We start from the raw sequence: 20014 nt of genomic DNA on the forward strand, positions 1-20014 counted from the left end.
GAGCGACGACACCAGGAAGCCATGAAACAAACTGGTGATAGTTTAGACAAAAGGGAAGGATGAGTAGGAAAAGGAGGAAGGAAAGGGGAAAAGAGGCGTTGAGTTGTTGTGTTGTACTAGTAGTAGCAGGGAAGTTCTACATTTCTAGATCACGAGGCCGGTAATCTTACAGGGGGGTGGAAGAATACTACTTAGAGTATACAGCATGTTGGGGTGGGACAGGTAATAATACGCGTGAGCACCTGACCGGAGGTATCCCTAGTCGAGATTGATTTGATTTCTAAAATTGATTTGCATTTATGGAGAATTATAGATTGTTACACACGCACAACTACGTACTACTGTACTACTAGCTAGTCAGTCGATACATACAGTCGACATGTTCAGTTCAGTATCTAGTAGTCATGAATATCTTCTAGTAGTTAGTTATATCCATCCCGTCCAACGACTTTTCTTTTCTCCACTCAGTCTTGGTCGCTGCACTACTACTAAACTAAAAAGACTCCACTTCAACACGCTCGGTCTTACTCTGGCTTCAGCGGACAAATTAGAGACTCAAGACAAGACTAGACTCTCCTCTCTTCAGTCCGCCATCTCCTGGTCCCGACAAGTAGACTACCAGTCTAGTGTTCGAGCCTCACCCGGTCCAGGTCGCCTTATACCGTCGATACTGGATACTTTGCTGGTTTGCTTGATCTTCACTGGGTCGGGAACACTCGCTAATGAGTTTAGCGGGCCCTTTTTCTCCCCCCATCTTTCCTCCGCCAGCCGATATCCTGAATGTGGCGCTCTATCTGGACAGCTGAACCTGCCTTGCGTTGAGACGTTCCTGGTCCTATGACGGGGGTGCATTACAGTTGGAGTCCCCATTCCCGTGGGTTTCGTCTTCCCCTTCATTATGCTCTCGTGGCTGAACATGACAGAGCTGGACCTGGAGGGGCCACTTTCACACTATCCCAACACAAACCCCCCCCCTCTCCTCTCTTTCCTTCTTCCTCTTTCTCTCTTCCCTGTCCGTAGTTAGCTTAGTTTACACATACCTGCAATGCGAGCTTCAAAACCACGCTGCGATCCCACTAGACGGGGATTTTTGTTTTACTGTAGATGTCCCTGCATGGTGGAGTCGCGCGCACCTTTCCTTTTCTCCCTGGATACTATAATATCAAAACAGACTATGGGAATTTCCCTCACCGGATCATTCTAGGACTGGTGCTTGAATATTTTTTTTCTTTTTGATTTGTTGATGCGCCATGCTTGCGCCATGTTGGTCTTGGTTATAAGTACCTCCTAGATCGCATCCTTGAGAAAAGAAGTCGTTGGTTTTGAATTATAACCACTTGCCTTATCCATTCTTCATTTACTTCCTCTCTCATACCTCCCACCCCATCTTCCAACCCTATCTGTGATACTCTGCGACTACTTCTACCACAAACTGGCCTGGGAGGGACTATCTCTCACTCTATCTCTTCTACTACTATCGTCATTTCTTCCCCTTTCTGGAACGGAAAGAAGTACTTAATATACTATAAAGAGATTCCAGCTATATCCGGTACATAACCACTATTTCCCAATTGCGCGGGTGACACAGCTCTCTCCCCTCCCAAAAAATAGATATACCTAATACTTACTGAAACACCCTAGAAAACAATCAAAACCTGCATTATTCCGTCAGCAGGAGAAAGCAAGCAGTGCGTGTGAGTGTGTGGTGTGCGGCCCTAGGACCCAGCACATCTAGAGAATCCTGCAATGAGCTGTATGGACAATGAATGGTCAATCCCGAAAAAAGACATTCGGATCCTCTCCTTCGCCATTCTATACGTGATTGCCAGCATATTCTGCATTCTGGTCCTACTAGTTCAGCGTCTTCGCCGTCCACCACCCTTTAGATCCTACGCCTACGTACCGCCAGAGAGGCAAATGATGGACCCGCCACCTTTTACGCCGTCCGAGAAGTGCGATCGTGGTGGTATCGTGGGTAGTGGTGGCGAAGAGCCCGTCGGCAGGACTGCAGCAGTGGGCCTAGGCCTAGTTCAGGGCCACGGCTACGGCGTAGGCTATCTCAATGACCCAGCCTCCCAGGGCGTTGGTCCATTCCCTTCAGCCTGTGATGTCCTGCAGCCACTTTCCCAGCTGTCTCCCTTACCTTCTAGTGGTTATCTAGCGGCTGTCCTGGCCCGCGAGCGGAGCCTTTGGACAAAGCAAGCATCTGGAACCGACGGTCATCTGGTGCCGTTGTCGCCCGGGTGTGCCGCCTCCGCCCCTGTCCACGACCATCGTTCAGCTACACCCCCCGCGGTGAGGTTGGATGATCGCCTCGGTGACTCGTCATCTGAAGCGCCAACTCACGGTTCCATGGTGGTGTCAGATCCTCAGCGCCAGCCCGGAATTCCTGCGCCGGTTCAGTGGTATGCCAACCCTATTGCTACTAGCCACGAACAGGGGGTCCCCAGTATCGCAAACCTTATCGGATCCCATCCTTCCCAAAAATGCGGCTACGCAGTCCAATTCATGCACGATGTAGATGAGGAGGGTACGCGCTCCTGGCGACGGTTGATGATTGAGTACAGCTAGCCTTAGCTGACTGATGGTGTGATGTTTCCTCTTCGAGAACGATGCATTGTGGGGTTCTTTTCATCCTCCGGGATTTGGCTTGCTCTTTTTCCCTTTCCCTTTTTCAGTTGTGGGTTTCGCTGTTCAGTTTACCTGTTCTTTTTTCCCTCTCTCGGGGACGCTTATGAGGATTTTCGGGCTAGTAGCATAGGGCGTCTGTCCCGAACGACAGCGCCCAAAAGGGTGGCAGACTGTGCTTTAGTTTTATTATTTTTCGCGCCTACCTAGCTTAGCATTCAATGACGATTAATGACCTCCACGATGATAATCATCTGGTACCTTTCCGAGCATTTCTTGGAGGCGACAAACTCCCCCAGCAAGCGCGAGAGAGAAGAGAACAACTGAACCCCGAGACGCTCTATAGTCCCCGATTTCCTGATTAGGACTAGCCCAAACAACCAGCTCGATCTGTATGAGTCAGCAGATCTACAGGCCTCCCCGTCACCACATGATGGAATGGCCAGAAGAGCTTCATGCCCAACCTTCCCCTCCTCTTGACTTCTCCCAGCACACATAGCAGAAGCAGAGAAGATGACTCTCACAGCATACTCCTCATACCCGGACTCTCCGGACCTCGCAGCTTTGAACCTCTCGCGCCTGGTTGCTCGTTTAGAACATAACCTCCTCTCCTCATCCGCGGATCTGAAGCCACTACGCCAGTCAGAATACCAGCGCATGAGAGTCGGAGCAGTACGTCCTCGTGCCTTTTCTTCACTCGAAACTACCTATCGCTTTGCATAGTAGAGGATACAGCTACAGCCACGAGCCATGACTATTGACTAACTTCCCATCAAAGAACATAGACTACGCCCGCACCAACCTTCAAACCCTCGAACGCACCCTCCCCCAGATCAAACCCACCGACCGTCGCAACGACCTGCAGTCCGACCTAGCACGTCAACGGCAGGTCCTCAAACAACTCCAGAATGTCCTCGACGAGATCAGTAGTTCCCAGGCGGAACCTCAATCCGACGACGACGAAGAGGAAGACGACTCTCTAGACGGTGAAGACCTCCTCGGCACCCCAGACGAGGGCAGCACCACCGACGAACAACTCGAACATGAAGAGAAGGACCGTGATATCGTACCGCATGATAAAGAGCCAACAACGACGACAACAACAACAACAGCATCCGCCACCAACACCCCATCCGCACCACCAATGACCACCGAACCACCCTCCCAAACAGCAGAAGCCACTCCCGCCCCGACACAAGAACAACCATCAACTCTCCGAAACAGATCACACGCACCCACAACCATCCCCTCCACGGCAACAGCCAGCGCAACCGGATCATCTCTCCAGAAGAACCCACCTTCCCCACAGCAATCCTCAGACTCTCGATTACACGCGACAGAAGAGACGCTGTCATCTCATCGCGCGGAACAGGAAGACCTGACATCGTCTATGCTTGCGCTAGCAACGCAGCTGAAGACTTCGGCGCAGACGTTCCACTCCTCCCTGGAGGCGGAGAAGTCGGTGCTGGCTCGCGCGGTGGATGGGATTGATCGAACGGCCGGGAACATGAAGGTCGCGGAGCAGCGTATGGGCATGTTGCGGAGGATGACGGAGGGGAAGGGCTGGTGGGGACGGATGATGTTGTATGCGTGGATTTTTGGGATGTGGCTGGTAGCTATTCTGATTGTGTTCTTGGGGCCGAAGCTGAGGTTTTGATTTTCTTTCTGGGGAATGTGAGTGTCCATTGGGGAGGGAGGGAGTGCCGAGTACCACTAGTTAGTAGATAGTATTATTATCCGCTGGGCGGATATTGAAGCTGGACCTGGGCCTAGAACCTGGACACTTGGTGTAGATACATGCTGATAATTGATAAAACATTGTTAAACACTTTTATTAGTTCTAATGTACACCGACTCTACGCGAAAACACATTTTTAACAGAAGATATATTTCACAATCCTTAACTCTGACTATAACCCAATGACCGACCCGGCATGACACATGAGGAAAAGACATGATATTCAGCGTACCCTGTCAATCTCCCGTGCCCGTGGCCTTGTCGTCGTTCATTGCCCTCCAATGCACGTGAGACCCATATGGAAGAATGCGTGATATATGGTTACACACAGAATTGCGGACGAGGGGCACCAAGAGATGATGGGATATCCAGCTGGGGAAAGAAGACACAGGATGAAAAAGGAAAAGCGGAAAGAGGGGGTGGAGGGTAACGCGAACACGGAGGGAGGTAGACAAGAAAACGACGCGGGAATCCCATATAAGTAAATAAAGGAGAAAAGAAGACACGCAAGCACGGGCTCTGATAAATCTATAAATTCCGATGGAACCACAGATGACCCGCTGCTCACAGAGAAGAGAAACAGAATAGAAAGTGCAAAGGTAAAACAACTCCTGCTCTGTGTCATGGGATGGATATCGGTAATGCTGATAACAAAGAGCCGGCTAGATATCATTTCAAGACAAAGGAAATAGGGAATTAGTAAAATAGACAAGTGAATGTCTCAACGCCAGGATCTCTCAAAAGGGAGGAATAAAAAGAACAGAGTGCGACATGGTATGGCAAAAAGCAAAACAGACAAGATTACAAGTCACATAGCATACGGTCTAAATGTCGAGAAGTTCTCACTCGAGCGAAATATACCGGTCATTAGATCAGACCACACAGTCTCAGGTTTTCTTGGATGATGATGTCTAATGAGAGTCAGTATCTGAGCATGAAACGGTTCGATAAGTGTGCGGGACATACCGTTAACTGCGGCCATGACGAAACGGATCTGTGTGGTATCCGTAGCACATGTGAAGTGAGTGTAAATCTGCTTCTGCTCGGCTTGGTTGAGAGAGACAAAGCGGTTGAGGATGTAGTCGCAGGCGGCGGCGTAGTCGGCACCACCCTCGTAGTCGGGGAAGTAGTTCTTCATAGGGCTGACGGGCAGCTTCTCCTTGAAACGATCGATCTTGTTCAGGAAGAGAATGATGGAAGTCTTGACGAACCACCGGGAGTTGCAGATGGAGTCGAACAGGGTAAGCGCTTCCTGCATACGGTTGACGGTCTCGTCCTCGAACAACAGCTGGTCGTATTCGGAGATGGCGACCAGGAAAAGGATCGTGGTGACGTTCTCGAAGCAGTGGATCCACTTCTTACGTTCCGAACGCTGGCCACCGACGTCGAACATGCGGTAGGTCAAATCACCGATGATGAAAGTAGTCTCGGTGATACCGGTGGTCTTGACACGAGAGCGGAGGACATCCTGGTCGGTGGGGAGGTAGTCAGGCTGCGCGATACGGTCGATGGCATCGAAGTAGCTAAGAAATCGGTTAACAGAGGCTCCTGACGAGCCCGAGACAGATGCGGCACTTACTACTTGGCGGAGTCGTTCAGCTGGTATTCACGAGACCGCTTGAAGCACTCCTGAACACCGCTGTCGCGCCACAGAGCACCAATGGCATTGCCGACCTCCGGGGGCAGGTTGTCGCCCTCGATCTGAGCAGGCTGCATGAAGACGGTCTGGACGTGGTACTCGTTGCGAGCATCCTCCAGAGGCAGCTCCAGCGACTCCATAGCCTCCAAGATGACGCGCATAGACTGGACGGTGTTGCTGTAGATGATTTCCTTGAAGGACTCACGCTCATCGCGGGAGTAGCTGCCCTCGTGGATCAGCTTCATCTGCTTGAGAATGGTCGATTTTCCGGACTCTCCAGCACCTGTTCAAGACATCGTTAATCTTGCGTCCCAGCGCGAAACCTGCACGGGGGTAGAGAGAGAGAGCGCATACCGAGCAACAGCATCTTAATCTCGTTGCGCTGCATCATCTTGTCCCGCTTGAGCTGGTTCTCAATCTCCTCGTTACGGGCCTTGCCCTCCTTGTCTTCAGTACTCATTCCACAACCCATTTTGGCGGCGATTAATGAACGTGGGAGTGATGGATGAAAAGTCTAATGTGTAGCGGGGGGACGGAGTTGGGTGGGCGGGTGGTAGTGAACGTCAAGAGTAACGAGCCTGTCCGTAGGGAAAGATGTCAGTCAGCCATGAAAGCGAATTCTCCGTGTATTGTAAAAGTGGGATCCGGCCAGCCCCTTGCCCCGTCGACCGTGGGTGTACGCGGAAAGAACCACTATCGGACACCCCAAGAAAAAACAATCGAATGAACGATGCACGATTTGATTTTTGAGTGTCGGAAGAGGATCAGAACCAAAAGGCAGCAGTCTCCCCCAGGCCCAGAGATCGTGCTGACGCAAGGAGGTGCAGCTGATGCATCAACCGGAAGGCTTGGGAGCACCGTCCACCATGGGGGGAGGGATTCCGGGGCAGAGAGGAAGCGCGAGGAGGAAAAGGGAACAACGACGTGAAAAGGGCCACTCACTTTGCTCGAAAACTTGATATATCAAACTCCAACTGAGAGGAGGAGAAAGAGAAGAATGGAATTAAGCCGGGGATGATATTATTACTAAAGGCCAAGCGGACGCAAAGGAACGGGCGGCAGGGGAAAAATCAAATATAAGCGCGGAGCGTCTGGGACTAGTAGGCGGAAAGGAGGCGAAAGGAAGGTGGAACAGGGAAATACACCAATCGCGGTGATTTCAACAAGGATAATCCAGAGAAATGGGACTGAAGAGGATAGCGAAAGGAGAAGTAAAATAATGGAGAAAAGAATTGGACGAAGTAAACCCAGGGATTCTAAAGGGAGATGCTGGTTCTATCCCAATCCGTGAAAAAGTTGGGGTTTGAAAGGAGGAGAAAGGAAGAAGAAGAAGAGGAGGAGGGGGGGGTGTGGGAATAGATGAGACAAGAGATCGAAAGGGAAAAGAAAAGAGAGAGAGAGAGAGAGGGTAAAGCGAGCGAGGCTGAAGGGCCGGAGGGAAAGGATTAAGCTCAACAGGTTGTAAGGGGGGGCAGACTTTCAGCGTGAGTGAGTCGGGCAACGGAAAAAAGAGGGGCCAAGATGAGATCCTGAGGCAGTCCCGGGAGCGTGCCAGAAAAGTTGAGCAACGAGAGAGCGTGTGTGAGGGCAACTAGCCTGGAGAGCAGACAGAAACCCGGGAAAAGGAGGGATTGATTGGGGGGAAGTCTGAGGAAGAGGGGATGAACTAGAGAGAACGCAGCAGGCTGATACGCCGACTCCATTACTACTACTACTACTACTTACTTACCGGGTGTCGGTACCTGCTTGCTGCTAGTCTACTAGTAAACTATTCTAGTACCAAGTGAGTATCGGGGGGTGAAGCCTGAGGAAAGGTTCTTCCTCTTCTTTTTCGATTTTGATTTTGATTTTCCCCAATAAAAATTTTATAAACCTTTTTTCCCTTTTTTCTCCTTCTTCTTTCTGCCATTGACCATTCCCGCTTTTTTCTGGAACGATAAGCTGGCCCGGTTCCAACCTATGAGTGACGATGACTGGACCACTTCAATAGGGGCAGTGGAGTCGTCTCGTTTGGTAAATGCGATGGCGACCCAGTCATAGACTGCTGATTGGCTCTGCTGGTAAGGGGTGGCAGTGGAGGAAAAACCAGCACGATCCAATGGCCTTGCGAATCTAATGAGTAGCCTTCCCCTTTTTCGACGACCGGCTCTTCTCTGACTTAGGAGTCTGCTCTGTCCGAAATTTGTTGTGCTCCAACTGGGATTCTTCTCCCGATGGTAAGACCAGCACAGTTCAGAAGAGGCATAGTCTCATACATCTCTTACATTTCAGTCCCGAAAAGCCCATCCCAGACACAACTACAACAGTACTATCTACTACCACACCATCCTCTGCGTCATAGATACTGCCAGTCGGCAGCATAAGATAGACATGATACAGTGATGAGACAGCAAAGAGGTCCAAACCCAGATCCCATATAGAGTTACAAACTACGTAGTTCCAAGGCTGTCGTTACCGTAGATATTATAATCAATGATTCAGTTGCATGAATTAATTTCCGGATGACGCAGATCTGCAGTGCGCACCTGTAGGAGATGGCCATGGCGACCGGGATGCCATTCGACAGCCAGCCCATCAGGCGTTTTTTAACTCTTCAAATCATACTAAGCGCTGACCTCCACTGGTGACGAAATCCATCCCAGATCTCTCTTGTCTCTGCTGCTCATCAGTAACGGGCTAGACTAATCCTGCAGCAGTAATAACGACAACGACAGCAGCAGCAGCAGAAGACATCGTCCACAGTTCGCAGTAGCCGACCGTTGCTAAATCTGGTAAGGGTGCAACTTGGAAGGGCGCCTGCAGTTTCAGGTGCCCACCACGCGGTGGAGGTCCGGCACGCTCAGCGCGCCCGATCGCCAGGTACACCGCGCCATCTCACAAAGTTACGCGGTCGGTTGGCTTGTTCCAGAATGTCTTGAGAGTTGAGAGGCTTGAGCTGATAGAGCCAGTGACGCAGTTTGTGTCTATTCATAGGCAGAACATTCTGAGGAATCAAACGTGGCGGAATAATCATGCATGTCTGATGTGATGATATACGGGGTAGAATGCATTCCAGTGGAGGCTACTACTGCAGCTCTAGACTACCATGTGGAAAGAAAAAAAAGGTGGATGGCCTCAAGATTGGGATGGGCATTAGCGTACGGAGGAATATTGTCGTTCCTGTTCCTACGGCCAGGTACCGTATGGTAAAACTCCACTTGCAACTGCCCGTCGATCGCTTCTCCGCACAAAAGGGAGAAAATGGATGAGAAACATGCATTCACAAAGACCCATTCGTTTGTTCATCATATCATCTGATACACGCTTGTGGTTTCGTCCAGTGGCAACCTCTTGGTTTTAGTATGTACTTCTTCCATCGCAACAGCTCATGCTGTGACAACAACTTCCATGGATGAAGGAGGATTCAACCACTGCTGCCTCCCATGGCCACCGGACATGCACAGACGGAACGACCCGCCTGAATCGTGCAAGATGAATCTGCTCAGATGCTGCTTGCTGGAATGGAAGTCGGTAACCGAAATCCGTGGTTCTGCAACTCGACTAGAGACCAACTTCTCCACTGTCTAGTCGCCTTAGTCGCTTGCTTTTACCGCCCACGCTATTATTCATGATGATTGTCGTCTCCTTACCATCACATCACATCTTTCACCCCTTTGTGACTGGGGAAAGGGCCTCGTGGCGAGCTGCCTGACATGTTCTCTCCTACCATTCTGGGTTATAGTTAGTTACTAATTATGATGAATAACTCAAGTTATACATAGTTAGTTAGTATATCCCCTGGAGGGTCGCGACTGCTTATACTTTCAATCGAGAAATCCTGCCGCTGTCGACCGATAACCTAAGAAGGCAGCTCGAAATGGACATATCCCCATCTTTGCATGGAGCATGGCCAGACTATTGACTTGGTTTCCACTCTTCACTGGCTTGGTGACCTTGGCATAGACACCTTATTATGTAGACGCTTTTACTGATTCGGTTGCATAACCTGGGAGAAATGCGGAATACGGTCAATGCTGAGCAGAACCGATGGAGGTGATGATGATGATTTCTGGGTCCAGCTGCAAGAATGCCGAATGGGTAAAGGATTGGTGGATGATGATGGTCGGCAAGATCCCCAGTAAGCTCGGAAATGGGCTGACAGCCTTCTAAAGTGTTCCAGTCCGTTGTAACTCGTGATGGGGGTGGCTGACCGTGCATCCTGTCAATACGAAGGAGGAACTGAGGAAGACCGTGCAGAGTAAGACACTCAACTCCAACCCGATAACTAGATTGTCGCCTACCGCATGAAGTTATCTAAGAATGAATTGAGGAGACCATGGATCTCCAATCCAGCCCAGCCTTTTTTCATGTGCGATTCCGTCCACGATCCCTGGCTGGCTCATCGGCCAATCCGATCGCCGCTCCACTGATCCATCCACGGATCCAATCCCCGATCCATCCATCTCTCAGGGACTGCAACATCCACTCGCGCGATCGGCCTTCCTTCACAGCCTCGCCTTTGCGCTACACTTTTTTTTTGCGACCGAGGACATCGCATACAGACTAATACCCGTACGGATTGACTATCCGTCGCAGATACGCCCCGTCGTTATCATTGCAACCTGCATCTTTCGCTAGACACCCCTTTTCGTCAAAATGCATGAGCATGAAATGTCCTACATGGGCCCTCGGGGTAAGATCCCTTCCGACCTTCATAGCCACAATCTCCAATAAACTAACCACACCGTTACCGAAGCCTTCAGTCACGATCAGAGCCAAGATGCAGAGGCCGAATACGACCGTCTCCGCAACCTAGCCCGACAAGAAGCTTCAAAGCGCAACTCATGTTTCCAACGGGTACGCCATTGACAACCACTACCGCAACCACCCAACCACTCGCCAAATCAGAGAGGAACAAACAACTAACTAGTATTCAATGGCCAGTCCCAGGAAGCCTACTCCAGCGGCGATGGCGCCAAGGCCAAAGAGCTCTCCGAACAAGGCAAAGCCCACGGTCGCAAGATGGAAGAATACAACAAGCAAGCGTCGGAGTTCATCTTCCGTGAGAACAACGCCAACGGGCGCGTTGCGGCAGACACCATCGATCTGCACGGACAATTTGTCGAAGAGGCAGAGGAGATCCTAGAGGAGAGGATCAAGTATGCGAAGGCGCACGGTCAGGATCATCTCCATGTGTAAGCTTCCTTTTCATGTTACACACTACACAGGCTCCTTCCTTACTCTCGACACAAATCGCTAATCATCCAACTTTCTGCCATTCAATAGGATCGTCGGCAAAGGAAACCACTCGGCCAACCATATCCAGAAAATCAAGCCCCGAGTAGAGCAAGTCTGTCAGGAACTTGGTCTTCAGTATGCGACTGAGGAAAATGCTGGGCGCATTTATGTGAATCTGACTGGTGGTCCGGCGGATATGGACACTGCCCCTACGCCCAATCATCCTCACTATCAGCAATACCCTCAGCAGCAGCAGCATTCGTCGGGCACCTATGCTCACCCGCATCAACAGCAACAGCAGCAGCAATATCCCGGTTCGCAACAGCAGCAGTATTCTGGTTCTCAGCAGCAACAACAAGGCGCGGGTAACCAGGATGAGATCGAGCAGGTGGTCAATGCGGTTCTGCCTAAGATCCTTAATAAGCTGGAGAAGGCTTGCTGTGTGGTCATGTGAAGAGAGATTCGCGCTTGGATACATAACAATTTTGGGCTAAAGAGTAACTTTTTGGGCCTATATATGATACGATCTGATGTGTGATTGATATAGACAGAGAAGGGTGCGTGGGCAGACACGACCGATCATTGGACTTCTCGCGCAATTGGGCATTTGGCAGAAGACAACATATACCCCGGGGCTGTGTATTGGATTCGGTACTATCTAGACGTTCAGTGATTAACATGTTCTGGTTTCTTTTTGTTACGGGCTAGAAGACAAGGAAAAGAAAAAGAAGCAAAGAAGAAAATCAAAGTTCGTATTAAGAGTCGCCATGAGTGCAATGTTTCAGATCACAAGGCAATCTGATTAATAGGCTAAAAGGTATCACGTTTCAACATCCTGCATAATAAATACGAGGTCCCATGCAATCGACCAACCAACCAACCAGGGATGGCGGTGAATAACCTCCGAGCATGGACGCTTGATCATCGTCCGTTGAACTTACTGGGGACCACACTCCCCCAGTGTCGATTCGGTGATCTTGTTAAGGATCGCCCGAACCATGGCGCCGTCCTCACGTCCATCTGCTTGATCACCATCGATCGCTTGGATGAGGGTCAGTGCTTTGGCTCGCAATTCTCGGACCACGTCCCGCGTGTGCGCGAAACTGCCAGTACTTTCCATGTAACTGACTGCATACAGCTTGACTTCTTCATCTTTCGTCTTTTGCTTGAGAATGCTGAGGAGCTGATGGTTTCCGGGGTTGGAGCGGATACTATGGATGATGGGAAAGGAGAACTTTCCCTCCGTGAGGTCTTCACAAAGACCTTTGTTCTTGGTGTACGTAGTGTTGGACAGGTTGAGATAGTCGTCGCAGATTTGGAAAATCAGTCCCATGACGTTGACAAGGCTCACGCAGTCCTTGCCGGAGCTACTTTCGGCCTGCATTAATTTCACTGCAAGTCGGAACAAACCACCAGTTTTGTTGCCGACCATCTCCAAATATTCGTCCTCGCTGGGGCAAGTCAAGGTATCTCGCCAGAAGAGATCCATTCCTTGACCGCGGTGTAGGTTCAGTAACTCTTGAACGTAGATGTCAATCGCAGCGGGGTTGTTCAACTTCTGCACCTCTTGTAGAGCGAGGAAATATACATAATTCGCAGAGTTGATGGTCTGCGCGGTGCCGTATATGTTATGGGCTACTGGGATACCTCGTCGCAAAATGGAGTTGTCTTCGACATCATCGATCCTGGCTCATACGCCATAGGTCAGGTAGGTGTCCAGACTAAACCGAGGCATGATGTAGAGAGCTTACAGTAACGATGCAGTATGAAGCATGGCCACCACCTTTGTGATGATTGAAAGGCTCTCCGGAGGTACCTTCAACCACATATTGAAGGCGTTGATAAGCTGCCGCCGTATGTCCTTGCCGGGGTGCTGTAGCATATAGTCGTACGGCCCCATAACAATCCTCTCATTTTCAGGCGACCATTGTCCATCTTTGTATTTGGTTCCATCGACGCTGGAGCGATTACGATTGTGCATGCGCGAGTGGTTCGTGTTTGTGGCGAGCCCATCATCGTTTGAGCTTGCGTGATCCATGGCGGGACTCACCAGGAGATCTGGCTTCCCCAGGCTAGCTGCGCCTGTGCCGTCAATTGAACTACCTGCGAGAAAATACAATCCGGGGTGAGGAGGTCCGCTAGCAGAGATTTCAGAAACCGGTCCTGCAGACATGGTTTGAGTGTTAATCGCTTGCGTGTTTTACGGGGTGATTGCTGGGTCTCGTCACGAACAGAGAGGGGGAGGTTTTTGGCGAGCGGGCAATGCTGTAACAGCCAGGCAATCGTGAGAAAGGGGAGGAGTGAGCAAGCCCATCTTACAGGTAATCAGGAAGAAGGGCACAGCCGCAATAAGTAAGGTCCGTGTCCCATAAGAATGAAGGCAAAAGTAACCAAGTTGAAAGGGTATCTTGCAGGCTGCACAAGGCTCTCTCAAGAGAGCTTCTGCTGCGGGGAAATCGGCCAAATGACGAGGAGCATCACATGCATTGCCGTCGCTTTCTCCTGTTGAGGTCACATGACTCACGTGTCGGCGAAACTGGGAAACTCCGATCCGGTGACAGCTGGGAATGCTCCCTCCCTCACTTCCCCTCTCTTTACTAAAGTTACACCAAACTCCCCCTCCCTGTGTGATCCCCAGTGTGACGAGTGTGACGGTATTTTCAATTCTACCGCCTGCAAGGGGTGGTGACGTTTGAGTGGTTGCACCAGCCACGAGCAGCAAGTACTCGTAGTTGTCGTGGGCACGGTCGGTGGGCCGGTAAACACCCATTCCATGCTCTGGAGACTGCTTCCGTGTTGGTTCTCATACTGACCGACTTCTTCAAGAAACTCTTGCAACCCAACGGGTGACGGCATGATAACCATCAGGCCTTTATCTTGGCCAGGGATTGACTTGGTGGCGTAGCTGAAAAATGGATCCCTTTTCTTGACATCATTAGCTGAAGGCTATCAAGGAGATCCTGTTCTTCATGGCGTCGAATGTAGCACGCCTATTGGAACACGATCGTGCGTCTCCGGGACAACCATCGGGTGTTTGTGTCGGATGTGGGGGAGCTGCAGTCACTAAGGCTGGCCAGTGACCGAGTCTAAATCGGCTCGATCAGCTTCACACGATGACAACAACTATTTCTTCGCTAGTTGATCGAGCCCACCGACTATCGCTCACCAATCATTGTAGCCTTTAATTAAGGCCCCCATTTTCCAAGCGCCTGGGCTCAGCCGTGTTCGATTATTATTCTGGCTCCTCTCTCTAAGTTAAGGTACTACATATAGATAGCGCCGTATCTCTTGGCCCAGGGTCCTTTGCGACTGACAGATCACGGCCCGTCTTTTTCTTTTTCAACCCCCGGTTTCCTTCACCTGCAACCTAGTTCCTTATTTCCCTGTTATTTCTGGAAATAGCCGTGCTACTCATCATCTCTGCCCTTCTTGTATTACTCATGGAGGCTTTGCTGGCACACTCGTTCGACTACCTTTCCTCTTACGAACCAAGCAAAGTTCGCAAAGGGCTGCGGCAGGTCGAAGGGCTCCTCGCACAGATCTGTTTATCCAAGACGAAACGCCCGGCGTCTGACAAACGCCGTTCTCTTTTGTCGTTTGGGGCTCCGCAACCGGTGCCCAAGTCTTTGGCCGAGCTTCGAGATGATCCGGCCTTCAGGGAATTTTTCAAACTTCAGGAAGGGTTTCAATGGAATGGTAAGTGTCGCTATCCGCCGACTCAACGATTATGTGAGTCCCCAACACTAATGCACTGCAACCAGTCGCAATGCGCTTGGTGACATGTCTCGAACACCTGCTTGGGCGGGGGAGCAATGGCACCAATGACCTTCTCATCGTCTCCACACTCGATCTGATACAGGGCGTGCTCCTCCTCCACCCTCCATCGCGCACACTGTTCGCGCGCGAAATTTACATGAACCTACTGCTGGACCTCCTCGATCCAATCAACTGCCCCGCCATTCAGTCTGCGACCCTTCTCACCTTGGTCACGGCTCTATTGGACCACCCCGCCAACACGCGCACTTTCGAGGAACTTGACGGACTGCTTACGGTGACCTCGCTTTTCAAGCAACGAGCAACATCTCGTGAAGTCAAGCTCAAACTCGTCGAATTTCTGTACTTCTACCTGATGCCGGAAACACCGATGATCCCCACTAGCGCAGCGAGCGCGCCCAATACGGCAGTCCTTGGACATCAACGGAGTCCAAGTAAACTTGGTGTTTCCCCGGTCTCCCGGAGTGTTAATGTCCCCGGTGCCCACAGCGGCGGAAAGGCGCATCGGGATACACGTACGACTGACGAGAAGCAAGCATTATTGGGCCGGTACTTGAACAATGTGGAGGATCTGGTCGAGGATTTGAAAGAAACAGCGCCCTTTGGAGCAACAGTCTATTAGCGGTGTTACGAGCGTCATTGGGTTCTGAATTCCTTTGTTTATGTTGAGCGTGCATGGATAACGGTATCATGGCTGGGGTTCTTTTTCTTTAATGGTTTTCTTTTTCTCTTGATATCCTCAATCTTCTATTTCCTTTGTTCCTTTGTTCCTCTATTTCCTTTGTGTCTTGTTTTCTCTTCAGCCTTTCCCGTCTGGTACGGTCTATGCATCCGGCACAACAGCCTCTATCCTGTTTCTTCCCTCACTTTTTGTCAATGCCTTTCCTATATGACTCATGCATCCGCCTGATGTCTCATGTGTCACGTTGCGACCATGTCTTTATAATCTTATGCGACCCTGAATGAATTGTTATGAATGACAATAGTTTTGCTGCCGAGTAGTGTGACCCATGCCTGGGGCCAATGCATGTCTTAGATCCGAGCTCCGGCAACTTCTGAGCCAAACTTTCTGAGCCACATCGCTATGGAAACCACAATCTCTCGTACAACTCTGTGTCTACCTCCATATGTACAGTCTATCATCTGCCCACCTACCTGGCTATTCATGACCCCTATCTAGTTACTCCATTCCAACCTTACTCAACAACCAACCCCCATTCTGCAATGTCTGAAAGACCGCCTCGGGATCATACTTCCTCGCCACCTCCTTCAATCGTCTTACGTTCTCCGCACCATAACTCGCCAACGGATCCTGGTCCCACGCCGCATAGTTCGAATACTTGTAGGGGAGATACACACCCGTCCGTTTTGCCGCGGATTCCGCCGCATCCACGATTTTGCGTACTGCCTCGCGCACCCGTTCCTCATCTTGGATGTTCTTCCAGTCTGCTCGGGCGAGGAACCCTGTACGCAAAAATAGATGTATTAGCTACCAGGAGGAAACGTAAGACATCTTCTTTCTTGTGGGTATACGTACACTGCTGTCCAACGGGCTCCAGACCTAGAGGACTTCCGCCATTCTTAAGCGATTCTCTCATGGCGAGTGATGACATAGGCTGAATGACGGTCGTCAAGGCGATGCCCTCTACGTCCTTGAGAGCTTCTGCTTGCTCAGCGTGAGCTTGTTCGATGGCCTTGTAGACTTCTAAACTAGGGCGGCTGGACATGGTGCGGAACTCATGGCTGTGAGAGTTGTTAGATTGGCATTCTTCCTTTGGTAGAATCTTCAAGGATATGGCATACACAGTAGGTTCAGCTTCATTCACGGATGCCACGGCTTGGACTAGATCGTAGACGGTGCGGATACCCGGGGGCACGAAGCTAGTGAGATGAGGTATGTCGTAGAAGGCCTGGAAGACGGGGGGGTTCTCGACGGGCGCGCAGTAAAAATAGACAATGAGAGTGATGTCGTTGGTAGCGTTCCAGATGAGAGATGCCTTGTTGTCGGTTTCAATGGCATCGTGGTATTGCATCAGTGCGGCGCGCAGTTGGTCGGCTGCCGTGAGGGGATAGATACGAACTTCGGTCCATATTTGGTTGGGAATGGTGTTCATTTCAATCTTGGTAACAATGCCTGCAAAACGTCGAGTTAGGAATCCGCTGCTAGATAGTACGAAGACCGCATATGCTGGTGTTGCTAGTCATGAAGCTTGATAATGGTAGGTGGTATAGTTACCGAAATTGGGCCCGCCACCCTTGAGGGCCCAGAATAGATCGGGGTTTTCGCGGGCATTGGCATTGATGATTTGCGAATTGGCGAGGACAACCTGTTCAAGAATTGTTAAATGCTGTATTTTTTCTTCATGGGTACGGGAAGAGGAAAGGAAATAAATGCTAACTTCGTAGTTGCAGACGCCCATGGCACCCACGCCATACTGACTATTCTGGAAGGAGATGCCGCCGCCGAGCAACAAGCCGGAAACCCCAACGGAAGGCACTCTTCCTCCTGCAACCGCCACCCCGTGCTGTTCAAGACGGCGATATACTTCCAACCATCTCAATCCGACGCCAATCTCTGCCGTGAATTTGTCTTCAGCCACCCGGACTTGGTCAAATGCTCCCAAGGAGATGACCACGCCGTCCTGGTTACTAGTGAAGCCCGGAATTTGCAAATGGCCCCCACCCCGGATGGAGAACTTGACGTGGAAAAAGCGGCACAGCGCCAACGCAGCTGCAACTTGTTGGGCAGATCCGGGACGGACGATTACCCGAGGTTGAAGCCAGCAATTGGTAGACCTGACCGGATTATGGTGGTTGGTAAAGGGATTCCTTTGGTGGTCGATCCAAAAGTATAGACGTACCAGGGAACTATACGCTGCGGCTCATAGCCATTGGACCCGTGCACGACGGCAGCTGCGCCAAAGAACAGGGGGAAGACGTCGGCAACGTAAGAGGCTCGTTCCTGGTCTTGCTCTGCAGCTGACAGGCTGTCAAATCGCGATAAGAGGGTCTCTATATGCGTGACCTTCTCCTGCTCTAGATGGCAGGCGTTGGCGACGATCTCCGTGACTACCGCAGCCATTGTGTGATCTATGCACGAGCTATACATGCAGGTAGTTGTCACAAGCCAAATTTGAGGAAGTGAAAAAGAAAATAAAGGCAAGGAAGACCGAGAAGAAGGCTTCTACCCCCAATTCCGTGATCCGGATGGTGGATATCGGCTCGGAACCGACTAGACGCTATCTGCGCCGGCGTCTTGAGCGATCCTGCGACCAGGATTCAGACCCCTGTTAATGTTTGACAAGCCTCGAATTTGGAGCCTGAGAATCCCAGATCCCTGTTTCATTTGTACGTTAAGAGCATTGGCATCATTGACTTGCATTCCTTCGTGGTCCACAGCACCCCAGACAAATACTTTAGAAATGATGGCATTCCCCCCGCTTCTGCTCTCTCTTCTCGATCCATCCTGATGACCACCTCTGCTTTGGTGCATGAGAGCCGGTTAGGATGGGTGGGTCTATCGAGCAACAGGACAATGTGCCAACATCGTCCATGACCATCGCGGTGCGGATCATTGTGTTAGTGCTGGCGGTTCCGACAACCTTGGTGTGTGTGCTTCGAGTATGTTTTCATGATACTCCTGCAAGCCATATGGAGGCCACAATGACTGAGCTGTTGTAGCTGTATATGCGCAAGTTCGTTCTGAACAAATTCGGGCTTGATGACTGGTTGGTGCTCGTTGCTCTTGTGAGTTACGCAGCCAGTAACTTTCCCTGCGCCTGATAACTGACTGACTAGATCGGAGTGGATCTGTTCTCTGCTTTGGCGTATATCATAACGTACTATGGATTGGGTCGGCCATTAAAATATGTTCCTGAAGACCATCTGGTTGTCTTCCTCACGGTTCGTACCTTGAGGCCCAAAGCTTTCAACCAAACTGATCTTTGCAGCTCGAATATGCCTCACAATGCGCCTACCTAGTCATTGCAGCAACTGTGAAAACGAGCCTGCTCATATTTATAATGCGTCTGTTTCCGACTCGCTTCGTCCACATTGCCGGGAAAGCCCTTCTTGGTATCATCGCGGCCTTCACCCTTTCGGGGACCCTCGCGCTGGTCTTTCAATGTCGCCCTGTCCAAGCGGCCTATGACAAGACTATCACCAACTCGAGCTGCTATCCCACTGAGACCTCGTACGCAATTCTTATGATGCAAGGTGTCATCATGTTCGTGCTAGATGTATCGATCCTAGTACTCCCGATACGGCCTATCTGGCAGTTGCAGATGCCGATAAGGAGACGAATACTTGTGCTGGGGCTACTCTGCATTGGTGAGTTTTTGAAAGAATTCAAAAGTCCAATAACTTATTATTGTGCAGGTTTTACTGCATGTGTTGCTGCCCTCGTGCGTTTCTCAACGCTAAAGTTTGCCAATGATACAACCAATTTCACCTGTATAGTCTCCTTCAAGTGGGCAGAAGATAGGTTACTGACTTTTCCCAGACTCAGCCTCCACGTCCCTCATTTGGATGGAGATTGAATTCAACCTCGGCCTAATGTCAGGGTCTCTTCCTTCTCTGCGAAAACTTTTCAAGCTTGGCCCCCAATTTCCCACGAGCCGGTCAACGAAGACACAGCAAAGTTATGCATCGAACTTCGAGTTGCACCGCCACAGTTGGACTATAGGTGGAATCACAAAGAAGACGGAGATTCAGAGAGACTATGAGAGAAGTGAGAGCCAGGAGTTCATTGCCCCAATATATGGGCAGGGAGAACTGACCACAACTTCCAAAGCGTATGCGGATGGGGAGACAAGCTCTGCCAGTAATGCATGATGCCCGGGTCGTGTTGGCTAATTTATGGTATCTGTGTCTCGATGACGCCAATAGAGCCATCCAAATACAGAGAAGACCCAAGCGGGTTCGCGCATTCAATTTGTAAAGGTTCCATCCCATCACTGCCTCCGTCAACGCCGAGCGGGTCGGTGTGTGAGGGTCAAGCCGACGTAATGCCTGTATGT

General features: G+C 50.6%; 11 protein-coding genes across 11 annotated transcripts; 6 read left to right on the forward strand and 5 right to left on the reverse strand.

The window, feature by feature from the left end:
* The first annotated feature begins 1333 nt into the window (after nt 1-1333).
* BO85DRAFT_192716 (uncharacterized protein) lies at nt 1334-2923 on the forward strand. The gene has a single exon (XM_025654442.1). The coding sequence runs from the start codon at nt 1747-1749 to the stop codon at nt 2569-2571; it is 825 nt and encodes a 274-aa protein (XP_025519202.1). The 5' UTR covers nt 1334-1746; the 3' UTR covers nt 2572-2923.
* A 170-nt stretch (nt 2924-3093) lies between these two features.
* BO85DRAFT_446439 (uncharacterized protein) lies at nt 3094-4461 on the forward strand. Its single transcript, XM_025659505.1, has 2 exons — nt 3094-3300; nt 3407-4461. Exons 1-2 carry the CDS (start codon nt 3142-3144, stop codon nt 4283-4285), a joined length of 1038 nt encoding a protein of 345 aa, XP_025519203.1. The 5' UTR covers nt 3094-3141; the 3' UTR covers nt 4286-4461.
* On the reverse strand, nt 4461-5153 carry BO85DRAFT_192730 (uncharacterized protein). The gene has a single exon (XM_025654443.1). The coding sequence runs from the start codon at nt 5037-5039 to the stop codon at nt 4635-4637; it is 405 nt and encodes a 134-aa protein (XP_025519204.1). The 5' UTR covers nt 5040-5153; the 3' UTR covers nt 4461-4634.
* On the reverse strand, nt 5023-6613 carry gpaA (guanine nucleotide-binding protein subunit alpha gpaA). Its single transcript, XM_025654444.1, has 4 exons — nt 6360-6613; nt 5946-6288; nt 5333-5889; nt 5023-5277 (listed from the first exon to the last, which is right to left on the reverse strand). Exons 1-4 carry the CDS (start codon nt 6475-6477, stop codon nt 5234-5236), a joined length of 1062 nt encoding a protein of 353 aa, XP_025519205.1. The 5' UTR covers nt 6478-6613; the 3' UTR covers nt 5023-5233.
* Nucleotides 6614-9312: 2699 nt separating this feature from the next.
* On the forward strand, nt 9313-9757 carry BO85DRAFT_192790 (uncharacterized protein). The gene is made up of 2 exons (XM_025654445.1): nt 9313-9511; nt 9573-9757. The coding sequence occupies exons 1-2, from the start codon at nt 9393-9395 to the stop codon at nt 9694-9696; spliced, it is 243 nt and encodes an 80-aa protein (XP_025519206.1). The 5' UTR covers nt 9313-9392; the 3' UTR covers nt 9697-9757.
* A 515-nt stretch (nt 9758-10272) lies between these two features.
* On the forward strand, nt 10273-12023 carry BO85DRAFT_446442 (Smr domain-containing protein). Its single transcript, XM_025659506.1, has 4 exons — nt 10273-10677; nt 10741-10841; nt 10929-11179; nt 11271-12023. The coding sequence occupies exons 1-4, from the start codon at nt 10656-10658 to the stop codon at nt 11674-11676; spliced, it is 780 nt and encodes a 259-aa protein (XP_025519207.1). The 5' UTR covers nt 10273-10655; the 3' UTR covers nt 11677-12023.
* A 136-nt stretch (nt 12024-12159) lies between these two features.
* On the reverse strand, nt 12160-13395 carry BO85DRAFT_365054 (FPP/GGPP synthase family protein; the record flags this gene model as incomplete). The annotated part of the gene is made up of 2 exons (XM_025655724.1): nt 12160-12907; nt 12974-13395. The coding sequence occupies 2 exons, from the start codon at nt 13393-13395 to the stop codon at nt 12160-12162; spliced, it is 1170 nt and encodes a 389-aa protein (XP_025519208.1).
* Nucleotides 13396-14375: 980 nt separating this feature from the next.
* On the forward strand, nt 14376-15919 carry BO85DRAFT_192831 (cell division control protein 14). Its single transcript, XM_025654446.1, has 2 exons — nt 14376-14918; nt 14984-15919. The coding sequence occupies exons 1-2, from the start codon at nt 14663-14665 to the stop codon at nt 15616-15618; spliced, it is 891 nt and encodes a 296-aa protein (XP_025519209.1). The 5' UTR covers nt 14376-14662; the 3' UTR covers nt 15619-15919.
* BO85DRAFT_192913 (FAD-binding oxidoreductase) lies at nt 15898-18561 on the reverse strand. The gene is made up of 6 exons (XM_025654447.1): nt 17858-18561; nt 17396-17792; nt 17233-17323; nt 16800-17130; nt 16534-16739; nt 15898-16460 (listed from the first exon to the last, which is right to left on the reverse strand). Exons 1-6 carry the CDS (start codon nt 18103-18105, stop codon nt 16177-16179), a joined length of 1557 nt encoding a protein of 518 aa, XP_025519210.1. The 5' UTR covers nt 18106-18561; the 3' UTR covers nt 15898-16176.
* BO85DRAFT_446446 (uncharacterized protein) lies at nt 18011-18875 on the reverse strand. The gene is made up of 2 exons (XM_025659507.1): nt 18795-18875; nt 18011-18743 (listed from the first exon to the last, which is right to left on the reverse strand). Exon 2 carries the CDS (start codon nt 18487-18489, stop codon nt 18229-18231), a length of 261 nt encoding a protein of 86 aa, XP_025519211.1. The 5' UTR covers nt 18490-18743; nt 18795-18875; the 3' UTR covers nt 18011-18228.
* On the forward strand, nt 18504-19829 carry BO85DRAFT_485024 (uncharacterized protein; the record flags this gene model as incomplete). The annotated part of the gene is made up of 6 exons (XM_025663289.1): nt 18504-18617; nt 18678-18743; nt 18795-18899; nt 18947-19325; nt 19374-19448; nt 19498-19829. 6 exons carry the CDS (start codon nt 18504-18506, stop codon nt 19827-19829), a joined length of 1071 nt encoding a protein of 356 aa, XP_025519212.1.
* Between the last annotated feature and the right edge of the window lie 185 nt (nt 19830-20014).

The sequence above is a fragment of the Aspergillus piperis genome (assembly GCF_003184755.1).
Source record: "Aspergillus piperis CBS 112811 unplaced genomic scaffold BO85scaffold_3, whole genome shotgun sequence".
Classification (NCBI taxonomy): domain Eukaryota; kingdom Fungi; phylum Ascomycota; class Eurotiomycetes; order Eurotiales; family Aspergillaceae; genus Aspergillus; species Aspergillus piperis.

What these genes read in the sequence shown, in the direction of transcription:
- BO85DRAFT_192716 (XM_025654442.1), top strand. Translation starts at nt 1,747, where the DNA reads ATGAGCTGTATGGACAATGAATGGTCAATCCCGAAAAAAGACATTCGG.
- BO85DRAFT_446439 (XM_025659505.1), top strand. Translation starts at nt 3,142, where the DNA reads ATGACTCTCACAGCATACTCCTCATACCCGGACTCTCCGGACCTCGCA. An exon ending in AGCGCATGAGAGTCGGAGCA is followed by an intron (nt 3,301 to 3,406) that starts GTACGTCCTCGT and finishes TTCCCATCAAAG; the next exon opens with AACATAGACTACGCCCGCAC.
- BO85DRAFT_192730 (XM_025654443.1), bottom strand. Translation starts at nt 5,039, where the DNA reads ATGATATCTAGCCGGCTCTTTGTTATCAGCATTACCGATATCCATCCC.
- gpaA (XM_025654444.1), bottom strand. Translation starts at nt 6,477, where the DNA reads ATGGGTTGTGGAATGAGTACTGAAGACAAGGAGGGCAAGGCCCGTAAC. An exon ending in GATTAAGATGCTGTTGCTCG is followed by an intron (nt 6,289 to 6,359) that starts GTATGCGCTCTC and finishes TGTCTTGAACAG; the next exon opens with GTGCTGGAGAGTCCGGAAAA. An exon ending in CGTCATGGCCGCAGTTAACG is followed by an intron (nt 5,278 to 5,332) that starts GTATGTCCCGCA and finishes GACTCTCATTAG; the next exon opens with ACATCATCATCCAAGAAAAC.
- BO85DRAFT_192790 (XM_025654445.1), top strand. Translation starts at nt 9,393, where the DNA reads ATGGATGAAGGAGGATTCAACCACTGCTGCCTCCCATGGCCACCGGAC. An exon ending in TGCTGCTTGCTGGAATGGAA is followed by an intron (nt 9,512 to 9,572) that starts GTCGGTAACCGA and finishes TCCACTGTCTAG; the next exon opens with TCGCCTTAGTCGCTTGCTTT.
- BO85DRAFT_446442 (XM_025659506.1), top strand. Translation starts at nt 10,656, where the DNA reads ATGTCCTACATGGGCCCTCGGG. An exon ending in GTCCTACATGGGCCCTCGGG is followed by an intron (nt 10,678 to 10,740) that starts GTAAGATCCCTT and finishes CCGTTACCGAAG; the next exon opens with CCTTCAGTCACGATCAGAGC. An exon ending in GGTCAGGATCATCTCCATGT is followed by an intron (nt 11,180 to 11,270) that starts GTAAGCTTCCTT and finishes GCCATTCAATAG; the next exon opens with GATCGTCGGCAAAGGAAACC.
- BO85DRAFT_192831 (XM_025654446.1), top strand. Translation starts at nt 14,663, where the DNA reads ATGGAGGCTTTGCTGGCACACTCGTTCGACTACCTTTCCTCTTACGAA. An exon ending in GGAAGGGTTTCAATGGAATG is followed by an intron (nt 14,919 to 14,983) that starts GTAAGTGTCGCT and finishes CACTGCAACCAG; the next exon opens with TCGCAATGCGCTTGGTGACA.
- BO85DRAFT_192913 (XM_025654447.1), bottom strand. Translation starts at nt 18,105, where the DNA reads ATGTATAGCTCGTGCATAGATCACACAATGGCTGCGGTAGTCACGGAG. An exon ending in GGGTGGCGGGCCCAATTTCG is followed by an intron (nt 17,131 to 17,232) that starts GTAACTATACCA and finishes GACGTTTTGCAG; the next exon opens with GCATTGTTACCAAGATTGAA. An exon ending in AATGAAGCTGAACCTACTGT is followed by an intron (nt 16,740 to 16,799) that starts GTATGCCATATC and finishes CAACTCTCACAG; the next exon opens with CCATGAGTTCCGCACCATGT.
- BO85DRAFT_446446 (XM_025659507.1), bottom strand. Translation starts at nt 18,489, where the DNA reads ATGCACCAAAGCAGAGGTGGTCATCAGGATGGATCGAGAAGAGAGAGC.